Consider the following 27,562-nt stretch of genomic DNA (forward strand, 5'->3'; position numbering starts at 1 on the left):
TGGCACCATTTCAAATCCCCCGTTAATCTCAGCATCGTAAATGTTCCTTTATTTGGCTCAGCAACCAACACTGTTGAATTTGAAGCATTTTACCCCGTTGTCTTGAGTTTGACGAATGTTCTCGATTTGTTCCGAATTTAATTTGGGCGCAATCTTGTTCAGCGTTTGCAATTAAAACAGATGTCACCTGCACGATTGCATCCTGCTCGAAATACTTTGCAAACAACCGTCACATTGTCAACTTTGGTGCTACTTTCTCGTGCTGATATCTTATCATGTTACAGAAATGGGCGTCATTCGGTTATCATCTTAAGAATCCCATCACGGGATTGACGTCAGTTCCAAATGTGGGAAAGTGGTTTCAACTCGTTTTGGAAGAGCAAACATTGTAAATTTTGTCTGGAGAATTAGCGAAATCTCGCCGCATGCACTTGCACGCTCCAGACATCATGTAACAAGGATGGAGACTTCCCACTTCAAATAAGATTACAACAAGTGGGCGCGTTTATGGGACAACAGGGGACAGCCGGCCAGGGAAGTCCTAGCAGTGTTCGAAGGAAATTTCTAATGGAAATTACGCGTTCCTTTTTTACAGTCGGTGGCGGCATTGATTCAATTATTTTTCCCAAGTTCCAGACGGTTTTGCAATGCTTGATTTACTCTGTAAGGGATATTTGGGTGAGTTGAGCTTAACGACCTGTCAAAGTATTGTGTAAAGTGGCCTAAATATCATTGCCAAAAATTACAGTGCTGAAATAGTAGTTTATGCAACAAGTTGTAAAAAGAGGATTTTTCCAGCACGAGTCGTACATTTATCCAACGAGGTTCACCGAGTTGGATAAATACGAAGAGTGCTGAAAAAATCAAGTTTTGCAACGAGTTCCATACATCATTTTTTGCAATTCCAAAAAACACACACTGAGTGAAATTTTTATGTATTTTGTCAATAAATCGTTTAAATCAAAAAAATATTGAAAAGTGTTACTTTTCGAAACAAGTGCTAAAAAGTTCAACTTTTCAGCACCCATTTGAGTGCTGAAAAGTAGAACTTTTCAGCATTTATTTTGAAAAGTGTTGCTATTCGATTCTGTTATTTTTGGTACAGAAAAGTAGGCTATTTCGTCGTTCAAGAATGACAGGAAAAGTAAATAGTTTCACGACGGAATTGCAAAAAACTCATTATACCATACATTTGAGTGCTGAAAAGTTCTACTTGTTTAATTTTTGTACAGACCGTGTTTTTTCAGTCCAAAGATTTCCAGTCTCTGCTAGATTCCCTAGCTGCTAATTTCCGTAACACAGTGAGTTACACCAAAACACTCGTGCTCAAACATGTGCTTCGCGTGCATGGGCTTAGAGCTATGGCGCTTTCACTCTGTCTCAGTCATGGGTTTGTTAATCATACTTGATTTACTGTACAGATAGTTTTCCCCTGGATTTTCAATATTTAGTTTAAATTATTGGTTTTATGCAGAACCAAAGAGAGATGGAAGTCAGTTTCTTTCATTCGAACCTCGCAAATTCCCCACAGTTCTCCAAAAATCACACATCCTACCACACAGTTAACTTCAACTGATTACCGCTAATCACTCCTAACTACGTCATCGATCCTCACCGCAAAGCATTGATCTATGGCAATTGGGTACTAAAGCCCTATCTAATTTTTTATGTACAACGGTAAAAAACACGATTAAAAACCATTTCTGATCACTTTTTTTCATTTTAACGCAAAATTTTTTTTTGTCAAGACAACATTTTTTCGATGGATTAACTATGGTCCCCTTGGAAAGAGCTGTCAAGTAGGAGCTTTTCTGTCAAGAAGGACCGCGGGGTTAATTTTTCAAAATTGATTCAAAAATCCATTTTTAACTCTTTGTGGTCGTGCAATGGGTCATTGTACTCAGAAAAATAAGCTTTATCGCTGTAAACAATAATATCAGCAATCTAAGCTTCATTTTAGGACCCAATTGCGTTAGCACGACGCGTGTCGCAGTCGGTCGAAGATCATTTGCGTTTGTCACGATCATCGTCGACTTGTGTAAGTGAGTGAACATTACACTAATAGACGGCGATTAGCGTGATTGCCTCTCTCCGCGAACCCCTCCGAACCAATTTGAAGCGATTTAAATCGGTTAATCGGCCACTTTGCGGGTGTATTCTCTATATTCTCTGTGTGACATTTTCACGATGGTGGAGTACGCTAATCAGACGCAGTTTGGGGATGGTCTGTTTTCACTGCTAACAAATTTGAGCCCAATTTTCGGGATGAAGGTTAACATTTAATCTTTCTTATCATGATCCATTGAGCTGTGCAATTTTAAAATTATTTTAAAAGTCTAACATTTGATCACCTTTAGAATTTAAAACGCGTCTTATGTGAATTTAAGTAATTTAAAATGGTTCAAATTTTCTGTGCACTTGTATCCAGAACGCTCCAGAATGTTCGGGAAATTGTCACTTGGGCAGGGAATTGCTCAGCAGCATCAGCTCGCACCGGCACTACAGTGGTGCATGAAAGTTTCGTGATATTTGCTGAGTCTTATCACAACCATTTACAAATATTGGGATTAGAGCGTCCAATTTCCCGGGGTAACAAATTTCCCGGGAAACGGGATATATTTTTTTCGGGAAATCCCCGGAATTCCCGGGATTTTTTTCCCGAGACGGGAAATTGGACGCTCTAGTTCGGATGCTATAAGCTTAAAAACACGATTTCTTAAAAAATGTCTACTGCTTTACGCACTTTTGCTAAGGATTTCGGTTAAATTGAACTGAAAATTATAGTTCATCTCGGAATTCAGAAAATTTTTGTTTACTTAAGAAAGAAATGAGTGTACTGTTTTATAAATGTCTATTTTGCTCTTCTGTTTCAGGGTTGCCCTATTTTTTCGTATTGTTCATTTTCTCACTTATTAAAGTTTTGCAGTCCTATTTTTGTGAAATTTGATTTGACTAAAATTAAAAATTTAAATTTCATACTCAAACTTGGAAATTTTCACAAAATGCTTTATCATTTATTACAGTTATGCTATTTACAAAACATCAATGAATTTATCAAAATATGTTTTTCCTTAAGGTTGCACAGTAACCAAGGAAGTTGTTGTATTCATATATATAAATAAAAATTAAAAAATATAAAAATTAAAATTACAAGCCACGGTATTGACATTTGAATGAAAAAAGTGTTTAAAAATGCATTTTACATCTGCCCAGTTGTTTTGCAATCATTAGTTTTCGAAATATCTAAGTATTTAGGATTTTTTTTTTTTGCGAAAAATAAAATTATTGGGGTGCTGTACATTGAAATTTCATAAAAATCCAAAACATTTTTAAACAACCCCAAACATGCTAAATATGATTATCAATGCAGAAAAATGCATTTTAGATTGTTTTCAGTTGATTAGACTTCAATTTTCATGGAAAAGTAGAAGTTTTTTGGAAAAATATTTTTTTGTCCATGATTTTTCAGACCAATTTTGAAGGGGGGGAGGGCGACATAAACTTTAAAAAATATTTGAAACGGCCTAATTGTACAGATACAAAACAGATTTTTCTATTAAAATCAATTAAATAGCATGTTTTTTTTGTAGAACCTTGAAACCACTGCGACCATTTATAGGAATATAAATGAGGATTGGAAATATGGCAGTGACGAAATATTGAAATGCCTTTTATTATTTAATAGGCAATCAACTATTAAAATTTGACTTAATGGGGTCGCAGAACTCGAATTTGATGTTTACAACAAGAAAAATCCGAGGCTTCGGATTATCGAGTCTGCACTGTATTTAAAAATATTTTGATTCCAATCGAAGAATCTGTTTGTCCTAATATATAAACGGTTCGGAATTTAACATTTATCTCAAAACAGTTGAGAAAAAAGTATGTTCCATGGTAATCGTGTATAGTCCAGACTCGATTAACCGAAGGCCTTGGAAAATTTCACCTTAAATAATCGCATCACAATAATTTTTCCCCTGTATTATTTTTGATTGTCGAGCTAAAGTGATTATAAATTTTTAACACGAAAAAAAGCTTTGGATAATCGAGTTTGGGCCGCACAAATAACATTTTTAAAAAGAGTTTTTTACGTAAAAAATGTTTTCAAATTTAACAGATTTTTTTGATTAATAGTGGAAACATTTTTTCTAAAAGTTTCTATCGCTCAAATTGAGCAGTGTACACCCAAACGGCGGTCGCATGATTGTGATGCATGGCGGCATGAAAGTATATCAGAATCTGCATGAAATCTGTCCTCATGCATTTTTTGCGATATAGGGGTATGACATTTTTGCCCGTTACCGACAATTATCGACATTACCGACGGCTGATTGACTGTATTGCAAAAAAAAATCTTAACAGAACGAGGATTGAACCATCAAGTTCTTAGTTGTTGGTCCGACACGCTACCACTGCGCCATGAACGCTTGATGAATTGAGAGGGAGGGAGCACCAACACATTCTGCTCTCTCAAGTGTTGCTCGGAAACGCGCCAGCTTTACATGTGTTGGTGAGAACTGCACATCGCTGACATGTTTACGACGCGGGCAAAAATGAGCTATGAGCTTGCTGCAAAAACTGTTATAAAATATAACATTTTTTGCAGCAAATCCACTGTTGCAGATTTTGAGATATATTTTTCCTTTGGGTGTAGTAGAAAATTTAGTGACTCAAAAACCACAGCCCCAGAATTAAACAAGTTTTGTTGAATTTTGTTTTAAATGACAAAAAATTAACATGGTAATACATGATAAGGCTAATGCAAATTTTATTTGAATTTTTCCCCCTTTCCCTTATTTTTTTTTAATAATCAGGGCAGGAAAATGACTGCTAAAAATTAAATTAAATTTTCATTGCCTAAACATGAAAAATCGATTGTTAACCATTATGAATAAATTGCAAACGATTTTTTTAAAGCAATGTATTTTTTTTTAGAAAATAAAAATATGTTTAATGATTTTGTTGATATTGTCTGATCGTTTCACAATTTTGTCAATTTTTTTTATTTTATATTTCTGGAGGTCCAATAAACCAAATTAAAAACACGCAGAAAGCAAAGACATGGAAATTTGGTTTATTGGACCTTTTCAAAAAAACTCCAGATTTTCATAATGGAAAACTTTCAAAAACATGCAACCGTCACTGCCCACACCAACACCACCTCAAAACTCTCTCGCATACATATGCAAACGGGTGTGTTTACCACACATTAATCCCCTTTGCACACTGAAACGAATCGTTCACGTGCTTTTACGTAACGCGGCCCACGAACACACAGGGGCTCGCTTCGGTTCCCACTTCGGCTGCCTTTCCGTCGGAGGAAGAAATTGGTCCCGAGCTCGATTTTGTATAAGCAATAAGTAGAAGTGGCCGTTGCTAGTCAGTCTACTATTGGCACTCGGCCAGACTGGACGTGTTTTTCACTAGGAACACGCAACACAGAAAAAAGGGAGCAACACAAAGAAATCGAATCCTGCTCTAGATTGAAGAGAGAGAGAGAGAGAGTGATTTAGTGCCTGCAGTTTTTTTTTAAATAATAAAATTTCCAAAAGTGCATTGAAAGTAACAAATTGTGACAAATAGGGAAAAAAGGCTGTTAGGAATGATGTCTTCCTCGTGGGAAGAAGTGATATAATTGTATGCTCCTAGTGCATTGAAAGTTAAAGTGTGGAGTAGAGAGTGTGCGTTGGCAGCACTCTCCACCCGAAATAATCGGCTCCACTACACCAACACGCAAGCTACAAGTGTGTGCGTGCGCTCTAAAGTGGAAAGAAGTAATAAATAAAAGAGGTGTTTGAAAAAAAGCGCGACTCTGTTGCTAAGCGAAGCGACCTGGGAAGCTTCGAGTTAAAACAGCTGTAGTTAAACGCTGCTGGTGTGCGTTCCGGACCGTGCAAGGTCTTATAAACCACGTGGAGTTTCGCTTCAGTGTGGTGGTGTGATAGTTCTGAAGACTGAAGAAGCTGAATCCAGCTGATCGCGAAGGTCGACATAGACGGATTTTCTGTACTGCAGTGCTTGTAGTGCAGCGAAAAACCCGCCAAAATTGATCCCACAATGGCACTGGAACAGGGTGGTGCCGCTGCGGCCGTCCACGTCAGTGGCGATGTGCTGGAAGACATGGTCTTGATCATCCGGGAGTTGCTCTCGAAGGTAAATACTGAGGATCTTCGGGTGGGGAAGTCCGCTTGACTCCACTTGAAGAGGTTGGGGTTCCCACTTAAGTCCATGACTCGCGTGAGTCACTCTATGATGTCAGGCTTAGTTTGTTGGAATAAGTTGGAACGCATTTGCTTAGTCGTTGTGTTGCGGAACTTCCGCTCGATTGACTGTGATTGATCGACAGGTTTTATAATTGGAGCGGTTGACTTAAGTTTGTTTTGAGGCGAACCGGTAGAGGAACCTTCACCCTTTGTTGGAAGGGAGTCTTGCTAGCACGACTTCCGGAAGGTTGTCTGAACAATCAACTTCAAGTGCAGGCTTATCTGTTTTTTACAGCTCTTCAAACAAATTTTGCAACATTTCTTCAAAACTAGGTTGATTTAGAATGTTTATACTCACTTATTTTTTACAATTACTCTTTGTTAATCCGTTGTTTGTAATCAAAACAAAAAAATTTAAGCTTCGCACATTTTTCTCTGACTTGTTTGGATTCTAGCGCTTGAAACTTGTCAAAATTGGTAAACATAAACATCGGGGACATACACTGAAAAAAATGTACACTATTTGTTGAAACATTTGGTTAATAGTTTGCATTTTCACGTCCTATTGCAAGTTGTGATGACAGTTCTTTGTTTACTTCTAATTGAGTCAATATTCCATAGAACCGTTCATCAATTTGTACAGACTAATTTGATTAAATTGAAGTATTACATTTGAATTCAATTAAAAGTGCTCCTTTCCCCCGCAGTGCTGCCAACTTTTCGCTTCCATCTTCCAGCATAGGAAAATTTCCATCGAGTATTTTTCCATTATCCTTTCCCCCACATCTAATCCTGCTGCAGGATGCACCGATTGCAGTTGTATCTGCTTCACCCTCTGCAAATGGGATTTTCCACCGAGCTTTTAATTAAAAAACTCTTTCTGTGCTTCATTACTGTCACTTTACTTTTCAAACTGCCGTGGCGATGCCCACTCTTAATTAAGCTCCACTTGTTCCGCGACGGCAGCTCGTGTCCAAGTGCCACTCCGGAAAGCAATGTTTGTTTACCATCAACGGCTTCCGCTACCTCTCCAGCTCCCAGGAATGGCGCTCCACCAAGGACGTCCGGACACGTTTTCCGTCCTCCTTTTGTCCTAAATTCCGTGACAAACAACAGCTCGGACGCCATTAGTCGATTAGCGATCGTTTATTGACAGTTGAGTGGTGCACGCGCGCCCGGAAGGTAGGCACCCCGGGTGACACAATCGTAGTTGGCGTGTTTAGTTCATTAAGCAGTTTTTAATGGCTTGTAAATATCGTTTAGAGCGTTTTTTTTGACAGCTGGTGTAACGAATACCAAATTATTTTTAGTAAACATTGGGGCTGACCTTCACGGTTGCGCTCGTCCAAGAACCTTTTTTCCGACTTTGTTGGCATTTCGTTCCCGCGGCAACGGGAAGCGACGCCTGTGCGGCGGTAGCATAGCTCAACGATGACGATAGCTATAGCAATGTAAAGGTAGTTAGAGCTGGCGTCTAGCTCTAGATATAGTACACCAGGAGAGAAGAGGATATACAAAAGCCGAACTTCGGCAACGGTTCACACAGCTGGCACTACAGTCGTGAATTGCCGGTGCACCGGGCTGGTTGTGAGTGATTTGTCGTGCTGGCAGTGCTGCCAGACCCTGGTTACGTCTGCTCTTTTGGCCCGGTGCCACATTGAATGCATAACTGCAGTTACGAGCTCGCGAGGAAGATTTATCGATTGCGGCGGCGGGTGCTATTTTCACCATGGATTGTCTGGACAGTGATTTCTACGTGGAAGTGGTGCTAAAGGTGACTGTCAAATGTGTTCGTTTTGTCGTTACATAACCTCACTTTTTCGAGCGCTTTTTTTGACAGTTGTCGCAAAGTGTGGCCAGACGTGAGTCAAGTGGGTGGCACGCCGTGAACACACCTCCAGCACGCCCTCGAAAGTTCAAGCGCGGTGATTACGGCTTATCGTGTCCGCCAAACTGGTTCGAACTATGCTGTTCCGAAATGCCTCACTTGGAAACAGTCGGTTTCGTGCGCGCTTCTCATGGTAGCTATTTGACCTGGGCGATAAGCGAAGTTTGAGTTTTCGACGGGTTTTTTTTTGCGTGAACTCCGGAAAAAGGTCGCCACAAATCTTCCCGGCGCAACTGGGGCGACGTAAGCTCTCGAAATTTCCAAGAATTCGACGCTGACGAAGCCTTTTTTAAGTCTCGCTGCGATAAGATAAGGGACCGACGCAAGCATTTCCTGATTACTTGTCACGATGTGTCGCATCCGTGCGCTGTTTGATCTCGATTAGCACGGCGCGGACAATCGAATTGACACCTTTTTCGGACGCTCCGAACTGGTTCGGTTCAAGGTTTCGCAAATTAGCAAGCCTGCGGTAAAATTCACGACGACGAAACGTCACCGCAAGTCACATGCGTTTGACAGTTGGCACATCTTTCCGCAACGTTTTGACGGATCAACCCCGTAAAAAAAAATCCGACAATTCGCATAACTTAGTCGGGTCTAGTCGGGTGGTTTCGGCCGATTCGTTGGCCAACGAATCGGCTGACCGGGCAACAGACTTCTTTGTAATCTTTACATAAGCGTCTGATGGAAAATCGGTTGTCGAAATCGGCCGACGAAATCGGTTATAAAAACAACCGATTTTTTACCGATTTAGTCTGTGAAAAAAAGGAAATCTGACTCAACCCAATTTAGTCGGTCTATTCGTAGAGCAACTAAAAATCTTACTCCTGACGCATCCCGACTAAATCGGCAACTGGTTGGTTGATTTTGATTACCCGATTTTGTAGGGTTTTTCGTCAGGTCGAGAACTGTCAAATTTTTTACGGGGAAGGCGTGCAACGCCAAAGGTGAGGCAGCTGTCAAAATGCTGGAAGCGTTCGCGTGGCGTTCAACGTGCTCGCTGTTTACAGAATATTCACTTGGCAGTAACAGTAAATATTTTGATCAATCTAATCGGAGCGATCGCGATCGTCAACACAACTCCGAACACGATGGTTCCGTCTGATCGCCTCGGGTGAGTCGTCGTTATCAGGATTTTACTGCCCTTTGTTGCGTTCGAGAGCATTCATCTGTCAAATATTCGGAAGATGGATATGGCGGAATTCTGCGTTGACCTTAGACGGGTGCAGTGCACCCCAACTTATCTCGACTTCCCGACTGAGGTGTGCAAATCCTTTCTTAAGTCGTCAACGCAGAACGAAGAAGTTCCGCGTCTTAGCGCATTCGGTTGGGGGTCAGAGCAAGTTTCGAAGCTGTTGGAGTTATACGTAGGATATTTCGAATCAATATCAGTACCAACTAGAAAACAACAATAAAAAAATCATGAAACTTATCTGGAGTTTTTTTTGAAAAGGTCCAATAAACCAAATTTCCAGTTTTTGCTTTTTGGGGTTTTTTTTTTTTAAATCGCCTCGAGTCAGGGGTATTAAAAAACACTCAAAAAGTAAAAACTGAAAATTTGGTTTATTGGACTTAAAAAAAAAAAAACTAGTTATTTTGTTTACACTGCCAGATTAAAACCTCTTGAAAATTTTGATCAGGGTAATACTTCCTCAGCAAATGTCAATTTCAATTCACCAAGTGATTTGTTGACATTTTTCGGCTCCCTCCACAAACCTCAAATCGTTCAAATATTTTGCCGAACTTTTCTAGAAGAGAATCGGAAAATGATCCGGCGGCAACTTTGTACTGATTTGACGTTTGCGGAGGGTGCCAACAAGTTTGGTTATGTTACAAAAAACAATGCTTTGACGTTTGCGGGGGAGTCGAAAAAATGTATACAAATCTCTTCATGCATCTGTCAATACCAAACAAAACTGAAACTCAATTCATCAACAAAGAAGCTCTCGCGATCATGACCTCTCCTCATGATCGTCGCGCAAAATCGCCAAAATTTGAAAGTTCCTCCAGCTTCATCTCAACAGAAGCTCAAGGCAACGCTAAACAGAACTCGTTCTAATGTCAGTCAAGCCCCGACATTTTTCGCCTGAACCTTGATCGCGCGCAATCGCTCGCCTGCTCAGTTCACGTTTTGAGCGAGTGATCGTGAGAGAGAGCGCACCACGCGCTTCGTGACGTCACACGGAACCAACACAACGAACACGAGCGTCTCTTGCTCTTTTGTAACTGTTGGTCTTTTTAATTAAGGACCTAGATTCCGACTCAAGGAAGTCGGTTTGAACTGGTTAGATAGCGGCGTGCAATAAGACGTATCATTTGCGTCAGTTTGCGCGTCTGCAACGCGCCGTTTTGTAGCAACAATGTGACGGACGGTCAGAAATCGTCTTGTGTAGTAAAATTTCGCTAGTGACTCACCCCTCGGCATTTAGATCGCAGTAGGCGCGTCTCCTCCCTGCAACTTCCCCACCAAACCCCTTCCCATTTGTTGTTTGTTTACGTTTCGTTTGCCCGCCCCTGTCAAAAAGCACAACTTTCCCCCCCAAAAACAATGGCCCGCGACGACGGGGAGAACCCGTTCGACGTGGCCACCGGCACCAACTGTGACTATATTTTGAAATACTTTATCCACTTTCAGTACCTGGACATCGGTGAGGATCTGAACGTACCTGATGACTTTACCCAGAGCGAGATGCAGAGCGGCATGTGGTGGCGCCATCTGGCGGCCGGTGGCTTTGCCGGCGCCGTGTCCCGCACCTGCACCGCCCCCCTCGATCGGCTCAAAGTGTTCCTGCAGGTAAGAAAATCGCTTACACAATCTGTTGAAGTGAGAGTTTAGTAACTAATCCGTGGATCTACCTTCCGCAGGTTCAAGCCAGCAAACAGCGAATCTCAGACTGCCTGCAGTACATGCTGAAGGAGGGCGGCGTGCGGAGCCTCTGGCGCGGCAACTTTATCAACGTGCTCAAGATTGCGCCCGAGTCCGCTATCAAGTTCGCCGCGTACGAACAGGTCAAGCGACTTATCCGGGGCTCGGACAAGCGCCAGCTCACGATCTACGAGCGGTTCGTGGCGGGTGCGTGCGCCGGCGGCGTCTCCCAGACCGCCATCTACCCCCTAGAAGTATTAAAAACCCGACTAGCGTTAAGGAAAACCGGACAATACAGTAGTATACTGGACGCGGCGACCAAGATCTACCGCCGCGAGGGTCTCCGCTCGTTCTACCGTGGCTACATTCCAAACATGCTCGGCATCATACCGTACGCCGGTATCGACCTGGCCGTGTACGAGACGCTGAAGAAGAAGTACCTCAGCCACCACGAGACGGAACAGCCGAGCTTCTGGCTGCTGCTGGCGTGCGGTAGCGCCTCCAGCACCCTTGGGCAGGTGTGCTCGTACCCGTTGGCGCTGGTGCGGACGCGGCTGCAGGCACAAGGTTGGTATTTGAATTTGGTTATTATTGGTTGATTTTACGGTTACGGGAAAGTTCGCCACTTCACGGCTAGGCGGCACTGCGAGCAGATTGCGTTCAACTTGCGTGCAATAAATTATATGATTTTTCTTTGGTCTTACGACTTCAGCTTATTTTTAATGTATGTTTTCAAATAACAGAACCAAATATTTTTTTATTTTTAGAAATATTTGTTATTGCTATTTTTCTTTGGCTAAAAATTAGGCTCGGTTTTTTTTCAAATTCGGGACCGTGGTGTAGGGGTAAGCGTGGTTGCCTCTCACCCAGTCGGCTTGGGTTCGATCCCAGACGGTCCCGGTGGCATTTTTCGAGACGAGATTTGTCTGACCACGCCTTCCGTCGGATGGGGAAGTAAATGTTGGCCCCGGTCTAACCTAAAGGGTTAGGTCGTTAGCTCAGTCCAGGTGTAGGGGTCGTCTCCCTGGGTCCTGCCTCGGTGGAGTCGCTGGTAGACACAATCCAAAGGTCGTCAGTTTGAATCCCGGGGTGGATGGAAGCTAAGGTGTAAAAAGAGGTTTGCAATTGCCTCAACAATCAAGACTTCGGACACTTAGTTTCGAGTAGGAATCTCGCAATCGAGAACGCCAAGGCAATGCTGTAGAGCGAATAATTTGATTTTTGATTTTTTTTTTTGAATTTGTAAAAACTTTTCTGAGATGATTTCAAAATTCAATACTATTCAAAATTCTCTAGAACTTTGCCTTTAGGGTTAGACAGTAAGCAAGAGAGCAATTTATCCCTTTTCCTCTACATTAATCGTGTTTGACCAGATTAATTGTAATTGTAATTGTAATTTTATTGAAACGAGTAAATAAGTCCAACCCAGATAATTTAAAAAATCCATAACTCTAAAATTGATAAAATTTGTGAAATTTTCATAATTCACAAAAACAGATTCAAGAAACCAAACAAAATAGTATGTTCCTGTAAATTAATCCAAAAAACTGAAAGAAAAATAATAAATACAACATTAAAAGGCTTTAAGGTTTAAAAATACCAAACATTAAATAAATAAATAAATAAATGGAAAAATTTTAAGACACAAAGAACAAAAAATCGGAATATTGAAAAAGTTACAAAATGAACGAAAAACTTTAAAAAATAAAACATAAATTAAAAAAATTAATTGTAAATAAAAAAAACAATGGGAATTAGAAGTTTAAGTTCAAACAGAAATAGGGATTTTTTAAATTCAAATAGATATAAAAATAAACAGAAGTGTGAAATATAAATAGACTCAGATTTTAAAATACCAAATGATTCAAAAAATACATCGATTCGAAAATTTTTAAAATAAAAAAATAGATAAAAATACAGTCATCCCACATATTCGGAACGGTTTCCAGATCGGCCAATGTTCAAAAAATCATAGCAAATCGATAATTGAACTTAATGATTCGCTTTTACCTTCATTTGAAAGCCTTTCTTGCGATCTTACGATAGCTGTATTGAACATCTGCAAATTTTAACTTTTATATGAAGTTTTTGAAGAATTACTTTGACCCTTGAAATCCACAAATTCGGAACACTTTTTTCTTACGAATGTAAACAAACTTTGGATCTCTCAAGGTGTACATATTTATTACCAAATAATGACTTCTCACACTGAAACCAATGAAACTCAAGCTTAGTGATGTTTTATACATGGTTTGATAACTTTTTTTGTGAAAATATCAGTTAAATTCAGGTGTTCCACAATAGTGGGAGGCACAATAACATCCCACAATTGTGAAACAGGCAATTTGGAGGCAGTGTTTTGATGCTCTGGACAAAATAGTCTTGGAATGAAGTTTTTTGTTCAAAAAGTACTACTTTTACTAGTGAAATAGCAAGATAATGTCCAAATAAAGGTTCTAAAAATAGTAAGGTCGACAGAAAAGCTACTTTTGGCATGCTATAGAAAAGTTATCATAAAAGTGTTCCGAATTTGTGGGTGTTCCGAATATGTGGGATGACTGTACAATACAAAAAAACAACAACATTTTTTTTATAAAAAAAAAGTTTTTAAATTTCAAAACATCAAAAATTTCAAAAGATTCAAGAAAATAATATTTACAGAACTCGAAAAAAATTAAGAAATTTTAGAAATTTTAGGAATTTTAGAAAATTTAAGAAATTTAAGAAATTTAAGAAAATATGAGAAATTTAAGAGATTGAAGAAATTTAAAAAATTTAAGAAATTTAAGAAATTTAAAAAATTTAAGAAATTTAAGAAATTTAAGAAATTTAAGAAATTTAAGAAATTTAAGAAATTTAAGAAATTTAAGAAATTTAAGAAATTTAAGAAATTTAAGAAATTTAAGAAATTTAAGAAATTTAAGAAATTTAAAAAAACTTAAGAAATTTAAGAAATTTAAGAAATTTAAGAAATTTAAGAAATTTAAGAAATTTAAGAAATTTAAGAAATTTAAGAAATTTAAGAAATTTAAGAAATTTAAGAAATTTAAGAAATATGAGAAATTTAAGAAATTTAAGAAATTTAAAAAAACTTAAGAAATTTAAGAAATTTAAGAAATTTAAGAAATTTAAGAAATTTAAGAAATTTAAGAAATTTAAGAAATTTAAGAAATTTAAGAAATTTAAGAATTTTAAGAAATTTAAGAAATTTAAGAAATTTAAGAAATTTAAGAAATTTAAGAAATTTAAGAAATTTAAGAAATTTAAGAAATTTAAGAAATTTAAGAAATTTAAGAAATTTAAGAAATTTAAGAAATTTAAGAAATTTAAGAAATTTAAGAAATTTAAGAAATTTAAGAAATTTAAGAAATTCAAGAAATTTAAGAAATTTAAGAAATTTAAGAAATTTAAGAAATTTAAGAAATTTAAGAAATTTAAGAAATTTAAGAAATTTAAGAAATTTAAGAAATTTAAGAAATTTAAGAAATTTAAGAAATTTAAGAAATTTAAGAAATTTAAGAAATTTAAGAAATTTAAGAAATTTAAGAAATTTAAGAAATTTAAGAAATTTAAGAAATTTAAGAAATTTAAGAAATTTAAGAAATTTAAGAAATTTAAGAAATTTAAGAAATTTAAGAAATTTAAGAAATTTAAGAAATTTAAGAAATTTAAGAAATTTAAGAAATTTAAGAAATTTAAGAAATTTAAGAAATTTAAGAAATTTAAGAAATTTAAGAAATTTAAGAAATTTAAGAAATTTAAGAAATTTAAGAAATTTAAGAAATTTGAGAAATTTGAGAAATTTAAGAAATTTAAGAAATTTAAGAAATTTAAGAAATTTAAGAAATTTAAGAAATTTAAGAAATTTAAGAAATTTAAGAAATTTAAGAAATTTAAGAAATTTAAGAAATTTAAGAAATTTAAGAAATTTAAGAAATTTAAGAAATTTAAGAAATTTAAAAAATTTAAAAAATTTAAGAAATTTAAGAAATTTAAAAAATTTAAGAAATTTTAGAAATTTCAGAAATTTCAGAAATTTTAAAAATTTCAGAAATTTTAAAAATTTTGGAAATTTTAGAAATTTTAAAAATTTTAAAAATTTTAGAAATTTTAGAAATTTTAGAAATTTTAGAAATTTAAGAAATTTTAGAAATTTTAGAAATTTTAGAAATTTTAGAAATTTTAGAAATTTTAGAAATTTTAGAAATTTTAGAAATTTTAGAAATTTTAGAAATTTTAAAAATTTTAGAAATTTTAGAAATTTTAGAAATTTTAGAAATTTTAGAAATTTTAGAAATTTTAGAAATTTTAGAAATTTTAGAAATTTTAGAAATTTTAGAAATTTTAGAAATTTTAGAAATTTTAGAAATTTTAGAAATTTTAGAAATTTTAGAAATTTTAGAAATTTAAGAAGTTTGAGAAATTTAAGGAATTTAAGCAATTTAAAAAATTTAAGAAATTTAAGAAACCTAAAAAAATCGAGAAATCAAACAGAATTGAAGGAATTTAAGAAATTTTAAAAATTTAAGAAATTTAAGAAATTTTAGAAATTTAAGAAGTTTGAGAAATTTAAGGAATTTAAGCAATTTAAGAAATTTAAGAAACCTAAAAAAATCGAGAAATCAAACAGATGAAAAAAAGAAAAAAAATCTGAAATTAAAAAAAAATAGAAACTTAAGACATTCAATAATTCTTGAAAATCTAAATCTTTTAAATATTCTAAAAAATTCAAAAAATCCAGTAATTTTAAATATTCTAAAAATTAAAAAAAAATAAAATAAGATCTAGAAATTATAAAGAAAATTGATAATTTGAATAAAAAAATTATGAAAATTCTTAAATTTCTCAAAATTTCAAAAATTCTAATTTTTTGAAACCTTTTTATAATTTAAAAAATCTGAAAATTCTAAAAAAAAAATTAGATCCTAAAAAATCTTCAAATTCTTGAAATTCTAAAAATCCTGAAATTCCAGAAATTTTTTGAATTCATAGAATTTTAAAAACTTTTAAATAGTATTTGATTTGAAAAAATAAATAAATAAAAGATAATGGAAAAGCTTCGTTAAATTAAAAAATAATCTGCAGAATTCTTTTTTTGAAAACATATGTACTTTGAGAAAAAACAATAAAAAACAATATTTTTAAACAAGCAATATTGAAAATCAAACTAGCGAATGAAAAATTTAATGATTTAAAGTATACAAAAATAAATAAATTATAAAATTCAGATAATTAATAATGTATTACAATTTAAAAATAAATAAATACATAAATTAAAAAAAAACAAAAAAATCAAATGTTTTAAAACTCTAAAAATTAAAAAAATAGGGTCAGAAAATTTTAATTAATAATTTCTACGGCACAGTAGTCCAAGTCTAAAATAAATTATACTTTTTCATAATTTCGCTGCCGGCCAAACACAATTGTTTCGTAGTTTCGATTAGAAAATTGCAATACAAATTTAGGAATTACCTATACCTGTTGACAAACAATTCTAACGATTCCCCTTCTTTTGTCTCCCATTCCAGCGGTCACCATCGGTCCCCAGGCGGACGGTTCCGTCGCCATCCAGCCGAACATGACGAACGTGTTCAAGCGGATACTGCAAACGGAGGGCCCGCTCGGTCTCTACCGGGGCATCACGCCCAACTTTATCAAGGTGCTGCCGGCTGTGTCGATCAGCTACGTCGTGTACGAGTACTCGAGTCGCGCCCTGGGCGTCAACATGACGTGATTTGCTGGCGCTCGCACAACCCCGTCGACGAAACCAGCAAAATCCAGTTCTCAAAAGCAGCAGCAGCAGCCGTCATCCTTTCGAGCGAGAGCAGCAGCACACTATTTATTCACAAACAACGCTTCTTCTTCTTCGTCTTCTTCCCGAGGAGGGGGATGGGGATTTCGGGGCAGGCAGGCACTTACAGGAACCCGTCACCAGGGGGAGAGAGGCAAGTGTGTGGACGCCTCGAACGGGGGTTGATGACTGCGGGTTCTTGCGCCGTTCCGGAACGAGCTTTTTTCCCGTTTTACCCCTCCTTACTAATATTACTTCCTTGTTAGGTTTATTTTTGTAATTCTCTAATGTACATATCGCACTTTAACTTATTTCCCGTTCCGTGCTTTAGTTTTTAATAGTAGCAACAAATTGAAAAAAATATAATCTTTTTTTTTTATAGAAAATGAAACTACACAAAAAATGAGCAGAGTTTTTTCTTCCTCCTTTTATTGGCTCGTCATCCCGAAATCTTAACTTTGAGACATCCTTTCGCGATTCCATTGATCTTAAAAAAGAAACGAACCGTTCACGTCTCTCTAAATGTAAAGATAATCGTTAAAATTGAACAAAAACCGAGAAAAAAAACAACAGTACAGCAACGCTAGTTAGACGATAGAAAAATGAAACAGACACACACACACAACCCCAAGCATAGTTTCTTTTTAAGTAAAAACTATTTATTTTTATCTTTAAACGTGTGTTTTCATGTGATGAAAAGAAAGCAGTGGAAAGTTTGCGCGCGCGTTAGATGTATTAGCAAATTTTCTAATTTTTCCCCTCCCGAACACAGACAGAAAGTGCGGCAACAGGTGGCATTCGTGTAGGCTTTGGGTCTGCATTTATCGGCGTGATGGTCGGCGGTAGGGCAGGTTCCTTCCGGGGTCGAGGAGTGCAAGTGTGTTAGACTGAACCAAACTCGGTGGAATCGTGAAAAGAAGAAGGGCAAGGAAACGAAAAGTACTGAAACGTGGTGTTAGGATTAACACTTTTTTAAGGTGTGTGAAACGAAAAAAAAAGAAAACACAAGAAGTGATTATTTGGTTCTGTAAACGGCACAAAATGAAGCGAGCGCAGATTAGGGATGGAAAATGTCTCCTGTTGAGTTATGCAAAACTAAACTTCAAACAATTACAAACACACACGATCTATGAGAGAGGACAGAGGAAATGAAAGTTAAAAAAATCATTACCAGATATAGGAAACGAATTCAAGTGATGAAAAATACTACAAGTTAAAAGAAACATACTGCAAAAACTCATGAAATATAATTGATTATTCGCAAAACATTTTTATTGTTATTATTTCGCAACACTGCATATTACTCTTTGGTTTGACGCGTTCGTTGTCTCCACCTTTTTGTTGTTTTCTTTTCCTTACCTGTTATGCTGGTTTCGCAATTTGTTACTGTTATTTCGCTTCGCAGAATATTTAGGGGAAGGTGGGGCAAGAAAAAAACAATCGCTCGTACGGCAGTAATTTTTACAATTTTAATTATTTCCAGTATGAGGAATTGTTGCTAGCAATGCAATTTGCTGATTCTACTACCACATAACCGCCAAAACGACGTAAACGCCACGGGGCATAAGATTTAATGAAGTTTTTTTACAAAACCTTTGTTTCCTTATAATATTTGGAAAGTACAAAATAAGGCTTAGGGTTCGTTTTAAGGATCATTTTATCAAATTGCTATTTTTCCTAGATCAGTAGTGCTCCTACCAATGACCTATTATAAAGTATGATTTAACTTTTGGTTATTTTTGTTGAGAGCTTTTAAAAAATCATGTTCAGGTGGGGCAAGTGTACCATATGGATTTGGAAAAAAATACGAATTTCTGCAACAACATATTTTATTGTGAAATAAATACATGAAAGTACTTAAAAACTGATAAACAATTGTTAAAAAAATGTCCATACACAATGTAGTGATAACATGAAAATTTACTATCCATCATCTAAGTAATTTTTTTTTCGTAAAAACGATCAAATTTTTATTAAAATATTATTTATTTTTTAATTTAAAAATGAATGAAACGTTTCAAATTCATTCTAATCTGATGTATCTAGGTAAGTGATAACAGTTCAATTGTTAGCAAATTAACATGTTGTTTCATGCATTGTTCCTCTTGCCCCAAAGGGTTGTTCGTCTTGCCCCACTAGTTGAGTAGAACGTACGGAAAATCAAAAAATTTAAAATCAATTTTTACATTAAAAATAGGATTTTTTAAAAACTTGTTCTATCAAAGTCTCAGTCAAGACCTGGAATGAGATGATTATAAAAAATCCCCCAGATTTTTTAACGTTTTTTATGGGTTATAACGAGCATTTCCTTAACTTATTACACTTGCCCCACTTTCTCCTACCAAACAAATTGAAGTGGTCGAAATCAAAGCTATCGAGCAAAACAATGTAAATGGGCCAAAACCGAAGGTTACTGTCCGCCCTGCTCACGTCTAAGGATGTTTTCTCACATTTTGGCTTTGGCCAATAAGCATTGTTTTGACTGATATGATGCTTGTCCAGAGTAGTTGAACTCTTTACCTTCTCAATCCAATGATTCGTTCAGCTGCCTCGGTTAAGCACAGAACATAATACTAACATCATAAAATTATAGTGTTTTGGAATCGGAATGATGTCAGCTATCGATTGCACTTATAATTACGTGAAAATTTTCACAAAAATACGTATTTTCCTGTATTTTGAAAATGCAACGTTTCTCGAAAAAATACTCAAAATTATTGTTGTTGCAATATGAGTATCAAATGATCGGGATTTTTCATACATTTCAAAAATAGTTTTTTTAATACTAAAAAAAATCACAAAGCTACGTATTTTTGAAAAAAAATACTCAAAATTCTAGTTTTTTTAAAATATGGGTATCAAATAATTGAAAAATTTTCATACATTTCGAATGTTCTAAGAGAAATTTTTGAAAATACTTAAATTTTCACATAATTACGTATTTTTGAAAAAATGCTAAATTTTCACAAAACTAAGTATTTTCGAAAAATGCACAAAATCGAAATCGAATCACGAAAAAAAAAATTATTTTTTTTCGCTTTCTTATTTTTAATTGTCGAGCTTAAGTATGACCCCTAAACTACGCTAAAGTGATTAACTTTTTTTAAATCCAAAATGGCGGCCAATATGACAGTGGAGCAATTCTCTACCAAAACCGGAAATGGATTTTATTTGTATTTTTTTATTTGGCTCAAACTTTGTGGGGGCCTTCCCTATGACCAAATAACCTATTTTGTGTGATTGGTTCATCCATACAAGTCTTCATACAATTTTGGCTGCTGTCCATACAAAAATTGTATGTAAATATTCAAACAGCTGTAACTTTTGAGTGAATTTTCTGATCAATTTGGTGTCTTGGGCAAAGTTGTAGGTATTGTTGAGGACTTTTGAGAAAAAATAGGTACACGGAAAAAAATTGCAAATTTTTTAATCAACTTTTTTTTTTCACTAAAACTCAATTTCCCAAAATACGTTGTTTTAGGGGACAAAAATCCGCAACTTTTGAGCCATAGAGAAACATGGTCAAAAAATCTGCCGCCGAGTTATGATTTTTTGAAAAAATAGTGATTATTTGATTTTTTTGGAAAAAATCGAAGTTTTATGCAAAATTAAGTTTGACATTATTTTTTTAATGCAAAATTGAATTTGCAATCGAAAAATACTTTACAGATTTTTTGATAAAGGGCTCCGTTCTTAAGATATAGCCACCGAAAGTTTGATTTTAGCGAAATATTTGCAGTTTTTCAATTTTTAAAAATAGTGACCATGAGTGACCGTTTCTAAACTTAGGATAATCGAGGCTTCGGATAATCGAGTCTGGACTTTAATCATATTTTCTATAATTCTGAATTGGAAAATTTCCACAAATTATCCTATTCAGAACTTGTCCATCTGCAAAGATAGCTAACTAACCACATTATTTATCTGATCACGCCTTCCATAGGATGGGGAAGTAATTGTTCGAATCACGGGGTGGATGGGAGCTTGGGTGTAAAAAGAGGTTTGCAATTGTCTCAACAACCAAGTCTTCGGACACCTAGCTTCGCGAAGAAAACTCGTAGTAGAGCAATATTGTAGAGCGAATCGATTAAAAATTGATTTGATTTCTTGAATATTTTGAAACGCACTAGTTCGTTAACTCTTAGCATTTTTTTGCAGCAAAGTAAAATTCAATTTGTAACAGTTTTAGTTTTTTAATTTTTAAGTCAGTAATTTTTCAATTTTTAGATCAGTTTATTTTTTAAGCCGAGGGACAAAATAGCTTATAATCGAAACTTGGTTTTATTTTTTGTTATATTTTATTATTTTGCTAAACATTGATCCAACTTATATTTTTTTTAAGATTTAGAGAATGTTTTTTCGTAGCACAAGCATTTGTATTTATTTTTTCTCTTGATTTTTTTATTTAATTTTGATGTAAATTTATAAGAATTGGGAATAAAAATGCAAGACAAAATTAAATCATCGGCCTAACAAACAAAAACACTTGAATACAAATTTGTTCAAATCAAAATCATGGTAAAGTTTCCTTGACGAAAAAAAAATATTGAAAAACAAGTTAATAGAACTTTTTATTTCTCTGTTAACTCATTGCAACGTTGAGTCAACATAAAACAAATGAAAAGATACAGACACAAAAGAACAAACAAACTACAACTGCACGAAATGAATCTCAAAGCGCTTTGGATCTCTAGCAATAGTTAGAGTCTAGAATGTGTTAACAGATATGAACATATAAAATTATAAAATATACATACATTCAAAAATAATAGGTCAAAGCTATTCCTGATTGAGGATTAAATTTTAAATTTTTCATCTATATAGCGATGTCGATGGAATATGCTAAACAAAATTAACAAAAAAATAAATTGGTAAGACAACAGGAACATCATCCGTGATCCGTAAAGCAAGTGTGAATGTTACTAACGTTTAAGAACTAGGTTTTTTGAAATTCAGCTCTATTTTCATACCTCTATATTTAAACTCATACCAAAAGAGATGTAGCTAAGGTTAAAAAACTAGTTGTTACTAAATCGAACATGCCACCAAAAGCACAAACATTGAATATTCCTTGTAACCGAAATCTTTTCTATAGTGTTCTCAAAACAGAAATAGAATATAAGCTTCTCCCAAACAAAACGTAACTTCTATCGTTAGAGAAAAACATACAATCTCAAATAGTTTATTTGCATGGACTCAATAAACCATTTTCAAACTAACCCTTCGCTTCCTGTTTGCAACAGAAAAGAACAACTATTTAACAAAGAAAAATGAAAATAATACTATACACCTATCCTAAACGCCACTTTACATTGGTTATTTAGACTTTTGAACGCTTCAACAGAACTAACTAACACAAACTAACAAAAGAGAAACAAAGACAAACTAACCTGAAAGGACACGCATTTTAGTTAGACTATATGAAACAATCTTGAAAGAAATTAAGCAAAACTAATAAAAAGCGACAACTAAGAGTTTAAACCATCACTTACTTTATTTCGAAAGATCATATCCCACTCTATTCGAGGAAGTCTACCTTTAGGCGCATCTTACTTTTTCGAACTTGGAAAACGGATTGGTCCCAGCGTGGTGGTCGTCGGCGTTGTGGGTGCGGCTGTAGGAGGATTCACGATCACCACGGTTGGGGGACAGTTCACGATGATGGGTGGCTGTTGCGGGTAGTAATATCCGTTGACGATCCGCGATAGACCAGAATCGATGATTTGGGTGTTGGATGTGCTGAAGAGGAGGAGCAAAAGTAGGAAGGAACTTAATCGAGCTATGGACGATTGCATGTCTCAAGTTTAGCGACAAGGTTCGAAAGAGACTGCTGCATGATGTAATTTGCAGTTGCTTTTGTTAGACGACCTTGTTATTTCTATGATTTACATAATTTTGTATTGTGGATGAGGTTTATATAATGTTGTGTATACACAGTAGTGCGGTTCAAATATGGCTATATCAACCATGCAAGGAAAAACTTATCGCGAAAACTTATGTCTTAGAGACATCATTTCTACATCGAAATGATCGATAAAGCGAATCTTTAGATAATTTTGATGTTTCTTGTTTCTTGTTTCTTGTTTCTTGTTTCTTGTTTCTTGTTTCTTGTTTCTTGTTTCTTGTTTCTTGTTTCTTGTTTCTTGTTTCTTGTTTCTTGTTTCTTGTTTCTTGTTTCTTGTTTCTTGTTTCTTGTTTCTTGTTTCTTGTTTCTTGTTTCTTGTTTCTTGTTTCTTGTTTCTTGTTTCTTGTTTCTTGTTTCTTGTTTCTTGTTTCTTGTTTCTTGTTTCTTGTTTCTTGTTTCTTGTTTCTTGTTTCTTGTTTCTTGTTTCTTGTTTCTTGTTTCTTGTTTCTTGTTTCTTGTTTCTTGTTTCTTGTTTCTTGTTTCTTGTTTCTTGTTTCTTTCTAGTTTACATTCAAGTATACAATATATTTATACAATATTTTAATAACATTTTAGAGATTTGAAGATTTTATGACAAGATACAAAGATACAAAGGAGGGTTAACTTTGCAACTTATATAAAGGCACCATCTGACGGTATACAAAGGGTTTTTTTTTTCGTTATATATGCCCTACATAGATATTTATCATGGCAGTGCGTGGCGGAATGGTTACGCTGTCCGTTTTGTAAGCGGATGATTCTGGGTTCGATTCCCATCTGCTCCAACCTTCCATCGGATGAGGAAGTAAAACGTCGGTCCCGGCCTTGGTTGTTAGGCCGTTAAGTCATTCCAGGTGTAGGAGTTGTCTCCATGCCATAAGTACAAACAACACACCAAACCAAGCCTACTCCGGTGGAATCGCTGGCGGCGGTTAGACTCGCAATCCAAAGGTCGTCAGTTCAAACACTGGGGTGGAAGGTTCCTTGGAGTAAAAGAGGTTTGGGTGCTCTCTCCATTCAAGCCTTCGGACTCCGAGGTTCGAGCAGAAACTTGCAATAGAGACCACAAAAGACCCGGGGGTCGTTAATGTGGATGGTTTGATTTGATTTTGAGATATTTATCCATCATCTTAATAAAAAAAATTGATATAACAAAAAGATGAGAAAGTCTCTACGAGTTTAATCATTTATTTTCATAACAAAATATCTTCTATTTGGAAAACAATTACAAAAACATTTCTGGGGAATTGTTCATTCTGAGGTGGTCTGAGGGAGTCACAAATAAGTCTCGAATCCACACATTGGAAAAGGCGGAAAAAAGGAGGATACTCGGAAGAAAACGAGTATAAAATAAAACTTGAGCTTTTAAAATCTTTTTGAATAAACATTTTTCAATCACTTTTAAAGATTTTTTTGAGAAAAGTTGTTTAGCATTATATACAATTTTGCTGCATATTTATATATGTATTAGGATCTAACAAAACGGGTCAATTTTGCGGGCATTTTTGGGCACAATACCCTAGATGTACTGAGCCTGAATCCCAAATATGAGCTTGAGTGGTTGCGACAGAACCTGGCGCTTTGACTTTGAATTTTAAATGGGATTTAAGAGCGAGTCCACGAACAGGGCATAACCCTTTGTATGACGCGTCGTTTGCACCTCACCAATCTGTCTGAAATTTTCAGGGGTTGTTTGTACATATAAAACTAGCATCTGGCCAAAATATGAGCACTCTAGGTCAACGGGAAGTGGGGCAAATCGGGACACAAAGTTTGAAGGTTCAAAATCGTCAAAAATCTTATTAAGGCTATAACTTAGGCAAAATTCAATTTGTTTTCAAAATTCAAAATGCATCTGAAAGGGCATAAAAATGCAACAAAATGCAGGAAGAAGCATCCTAATTGGTAAAATCTAAAGGGAGTTATTGGCATTTTAGTGAAACAATAGCATAATTTTCAAACTCAAATAAAAAAGTGTTCCATCCATATATCAACTCGGTTCGACCTGTAGCTTGTAGGGGGCATTTGAGACTACCATCTGAGACTGAGAACGCTTTGGGTAAGGCAGTTAAACATATTAAATAGACACTTCTACTTTTAGTGAATTTTTTTATTGTAAATTTTTGCTCGGGGGACCCCTTAGATCCCATTTTATGGTGATATTTTTTTCATATTCGTGTTCCTGAGACAATTTCACAATAGAAATATGCATAAATTTTTTTTTCATCCATTTGAGCCCTTTAAAAATTGAAAGTTAGAAAAAAGTTAGGAAGCTGCATTTTCTGGTGTCATCTAGTATTCATGGAAACGAACTTGATTTTCAATAAATGTGAATCAAAGTTTTTTTTAACTTTCATTTTTTAAAGGGCTAAAATGGATGAAAATATACATTTTTATGCATGTTTCTATTGTGAAATTGTCTCAGGAACACGATTATGATAAAATTATCACCAGAAAATGAGATCAAAGGGGTCTCCCGAGCAAAAATTTACAAACAAAAAATTCACTAAACGTAAAATTGTCTAGTTAATATGTTAAACTGCCTTACCCAAAGCGTTCTCAGTCTCATATGGTAGTCCCAGATGTCTCCTACAAGCTGCAGGTCGAACCGAGTTGATATCTGGATGAAACACATTTTTATTTGAGTTTGAAAATTATGCTATTTGTTCACTAAAATGCCAATAACTCCCTTTAGATTTAACCAACTGGGATGTTTCTCCCTGCATTTTGTTGCATTTTTTATGCCCTTTCAGATGCATTTTGAATTTTGAAAAAAAAATGAATTTTGCCTAAGTTATAGCCTTATTAAGATTTTTGAAGTTTTTGAACCTTCAAACATAGTGTCACGATTTGCCCCACTTCCGAATGACCTAGAGTGCTCATATTTTGGCCAGATGCTAGTTTTATATGTACAAACAACCCCTGAAAATTTCAGGCAGATTGGTGAGGTCGATGCGAGATGGGTATGCTTTGCTCGTGGACTCGCTCTTAACCCGTAAAATCTGTGCGTTTTGGATTTTTGCCAGTTTTGAGCCCCTAAACGATTTTTACATTTTTCAAAAATCTTATGAGCCCATAGTCCGTGTTCCAGGGAACAGCTTTGTGCAAGATTGCGAAAAGATTCGTCCACTATTTAAAATGTTACAGAGTTTATAACATCGCCACTGAAAACATCAACTTTTTCATCACTCTCTTCTGGCATCTATTTTGAGTAAGCAATTTCAAAAAGTGGGTGCCACAATATTTCAACACTGCTTTAACCAAAACGACTCAAAATTTTGATGAAGACTCGTCAAGCTTTTCCCATGCGCATGACGAAAGGCGATTTTCAAAAACTCAATTCTAAAAAAAGATAAAAATATTTTTATATTTTTCATATAAAAAATCGCAAGTTTTTGATTTATGCACACGGGATATTTCTTGGGAGTCATCACCCCTGATTTCAGCCAATTTGGTCCATCTCATCTCAAGATATCGTGGCACCCGTAAATCAACTCGGTGTTTAGGGAAAAACGTTCACAAAGTTTGACAGTTCGTTTTGCGCATGGCAAAATTGTGATCTAAAATCGTCTCTTACTCAATTCAGTTACGAAATATCTTCACCTTTTTAGTGAATTTAGTTAATTTTCTGTAAAATGAAATTTTGTGATTTTCTACATCTATGTAACCCCTTAAACACATGATTTAGACCACCCATTTTCTGGTGATAATTTTACCAAAATCGTGTTCCTGAGTAAATTTCACAATAGAAACATGCATAAAAATGTTTATTTTCATCCACTTGGAAAATATAATTTTTTTTTTACGTTTTTGAACCATAAAACTTTTTGTCCCGATTTTCCCCACTTCTCGTTGACCGAGAGTGCTCATATTTTGGCCAGATGCTAGTTTCATATGTACAGTATGTAAAAAAGTACGATTTGAGCACTGTGCACATTTTGTGATGAAACATGCAGACAATTTAAAGTTTGACAGAATCCTAGTACTACATTTTGTTTCGAAACACATGCCGATTATTTTGCTACAAAAAGTTATGAAAAGATGATTCCTATAAAAAAGTTTTATAACAAATACTATTGCAAAAATTAAAAAAAAGATGCATAAAAGTGTGTACACCTTTCGAAAAATTTACATGAATACAGTTATTTGTAGACAAATCACCATAAATCCAGTTTCACAATTCCAAATAGGCATCCTTGACTGATTAAAAAAAAAAATTTGGACTGAATATAAAGTTTACAAACTTTATAGAATAAAAATTTTTATGACTCAGGAAATTCTATATCAAACTTTTCTGAACTTGATTTTGAAAATTTTCAATTTATCTAAATATCAATATATTACCAGTGAAATCCTAAATAAACATTTTGGATTGGATATAACACCGTTTTGAAGGTCTTTGAAAAATTCAAACCACTGCATTTTTTGTCTGTTGTGGATGGATTTTGCTGAAATGACCGTCGATCAAAATTGTTTTTTTTTCTTCGAAACACGACAATATCTTCAAAATGCTAATGTCTGGCAATCTAGAGTTTTTTTTAAGCTATTGTGTTTCATATGTTTATAGGACCTATTCGAAGAAAAACTCTAGCAATGTTCTTTGAAAACCATTTGAAAGTAGACACTCCAGAGTGCTCGCCACTCAATTAATTTTTGAGTGAGGTGGAAGGGATCGTCTAAAGTCATAATCATTTGAACAGTAGTGTATAAGTTTTACTCATCTGTATATTCAGTTATTGTCATTGGAACGACGCGATGCGCTGTTCGAATTCAGAATAATTTGAATATATATTTTCAATTTCCATCGAGCAGATCTTATTTGCGTAAAAGTCTGGAAAAACATTGACCCAAATGTTTAAAAAATTACTCATTTCATTAGGTTACGGTGTAACTTCCAGACCTATAAAAGGTTCCCATTTGCCTACAATTA

At 35.2% G+C, this 27,562-nt stretch overlaps 1 protein-coding gene across 6 annotated transcripts in view; it reads left to right on the top strand.

Annotated features, from left to right (window-relative positions):
- Positions 1 to 18,016, top strand: part of LOC6039880 (calcium-binding mitochondrial carrier protein SCaMC-2) — a 70,633-nt gene extending 52,617 nt beyond the window's left edge. For 4 of the 6 annotated variants that reach the window (XM_038259222.1, XM_038259223.1, XM_038259225.1 and 1 more), the window contains 3 exons: positions 10,727 to 10,885; positions 10,957 to 11,524; positions 16,486 to 18,016. In XM_038259222.1, coding sequence (XP_038115150.1) covers positions 10,727 to 10,885; positions 10,957 to 11,524; positions 16,486 to 16,691 — 933 coding nt within the window. In that variant the 3' untranslated portion in view covers positions 16,692 to 18,016. Of the gene's footprint in view, positions 1 to 5,369; positions 6,154 to 7,764; positions 7,978 to 10,726; positions 10,886 to 10,956; positions 11,525 to 16,485 lie in introns of those variants that run through there. The other 2 variants (XM_038259226.1, XM_038259227.1) reach the window with 2 other exon arrangements.
- Positions 18,017 to 27,562: the final 9,546 nt, after the last annotated feature.

The sequence above is a fragment of the Culex quinquefasciatus genome, chromosome 3 (assembly GCF_015732765.1).
Source record: "Culex quinquefasciatus strain JHB chromosome 3, VPISU_Cqui_1.0_pri_paternal, whole genome shotgun sequence".
Taxonomy (NCBI): Eukaryota; Metazoa; Arthropoda; class Insecta; order Diptera; family Culicidae; genus Culex; species Culex quinquefasciatus.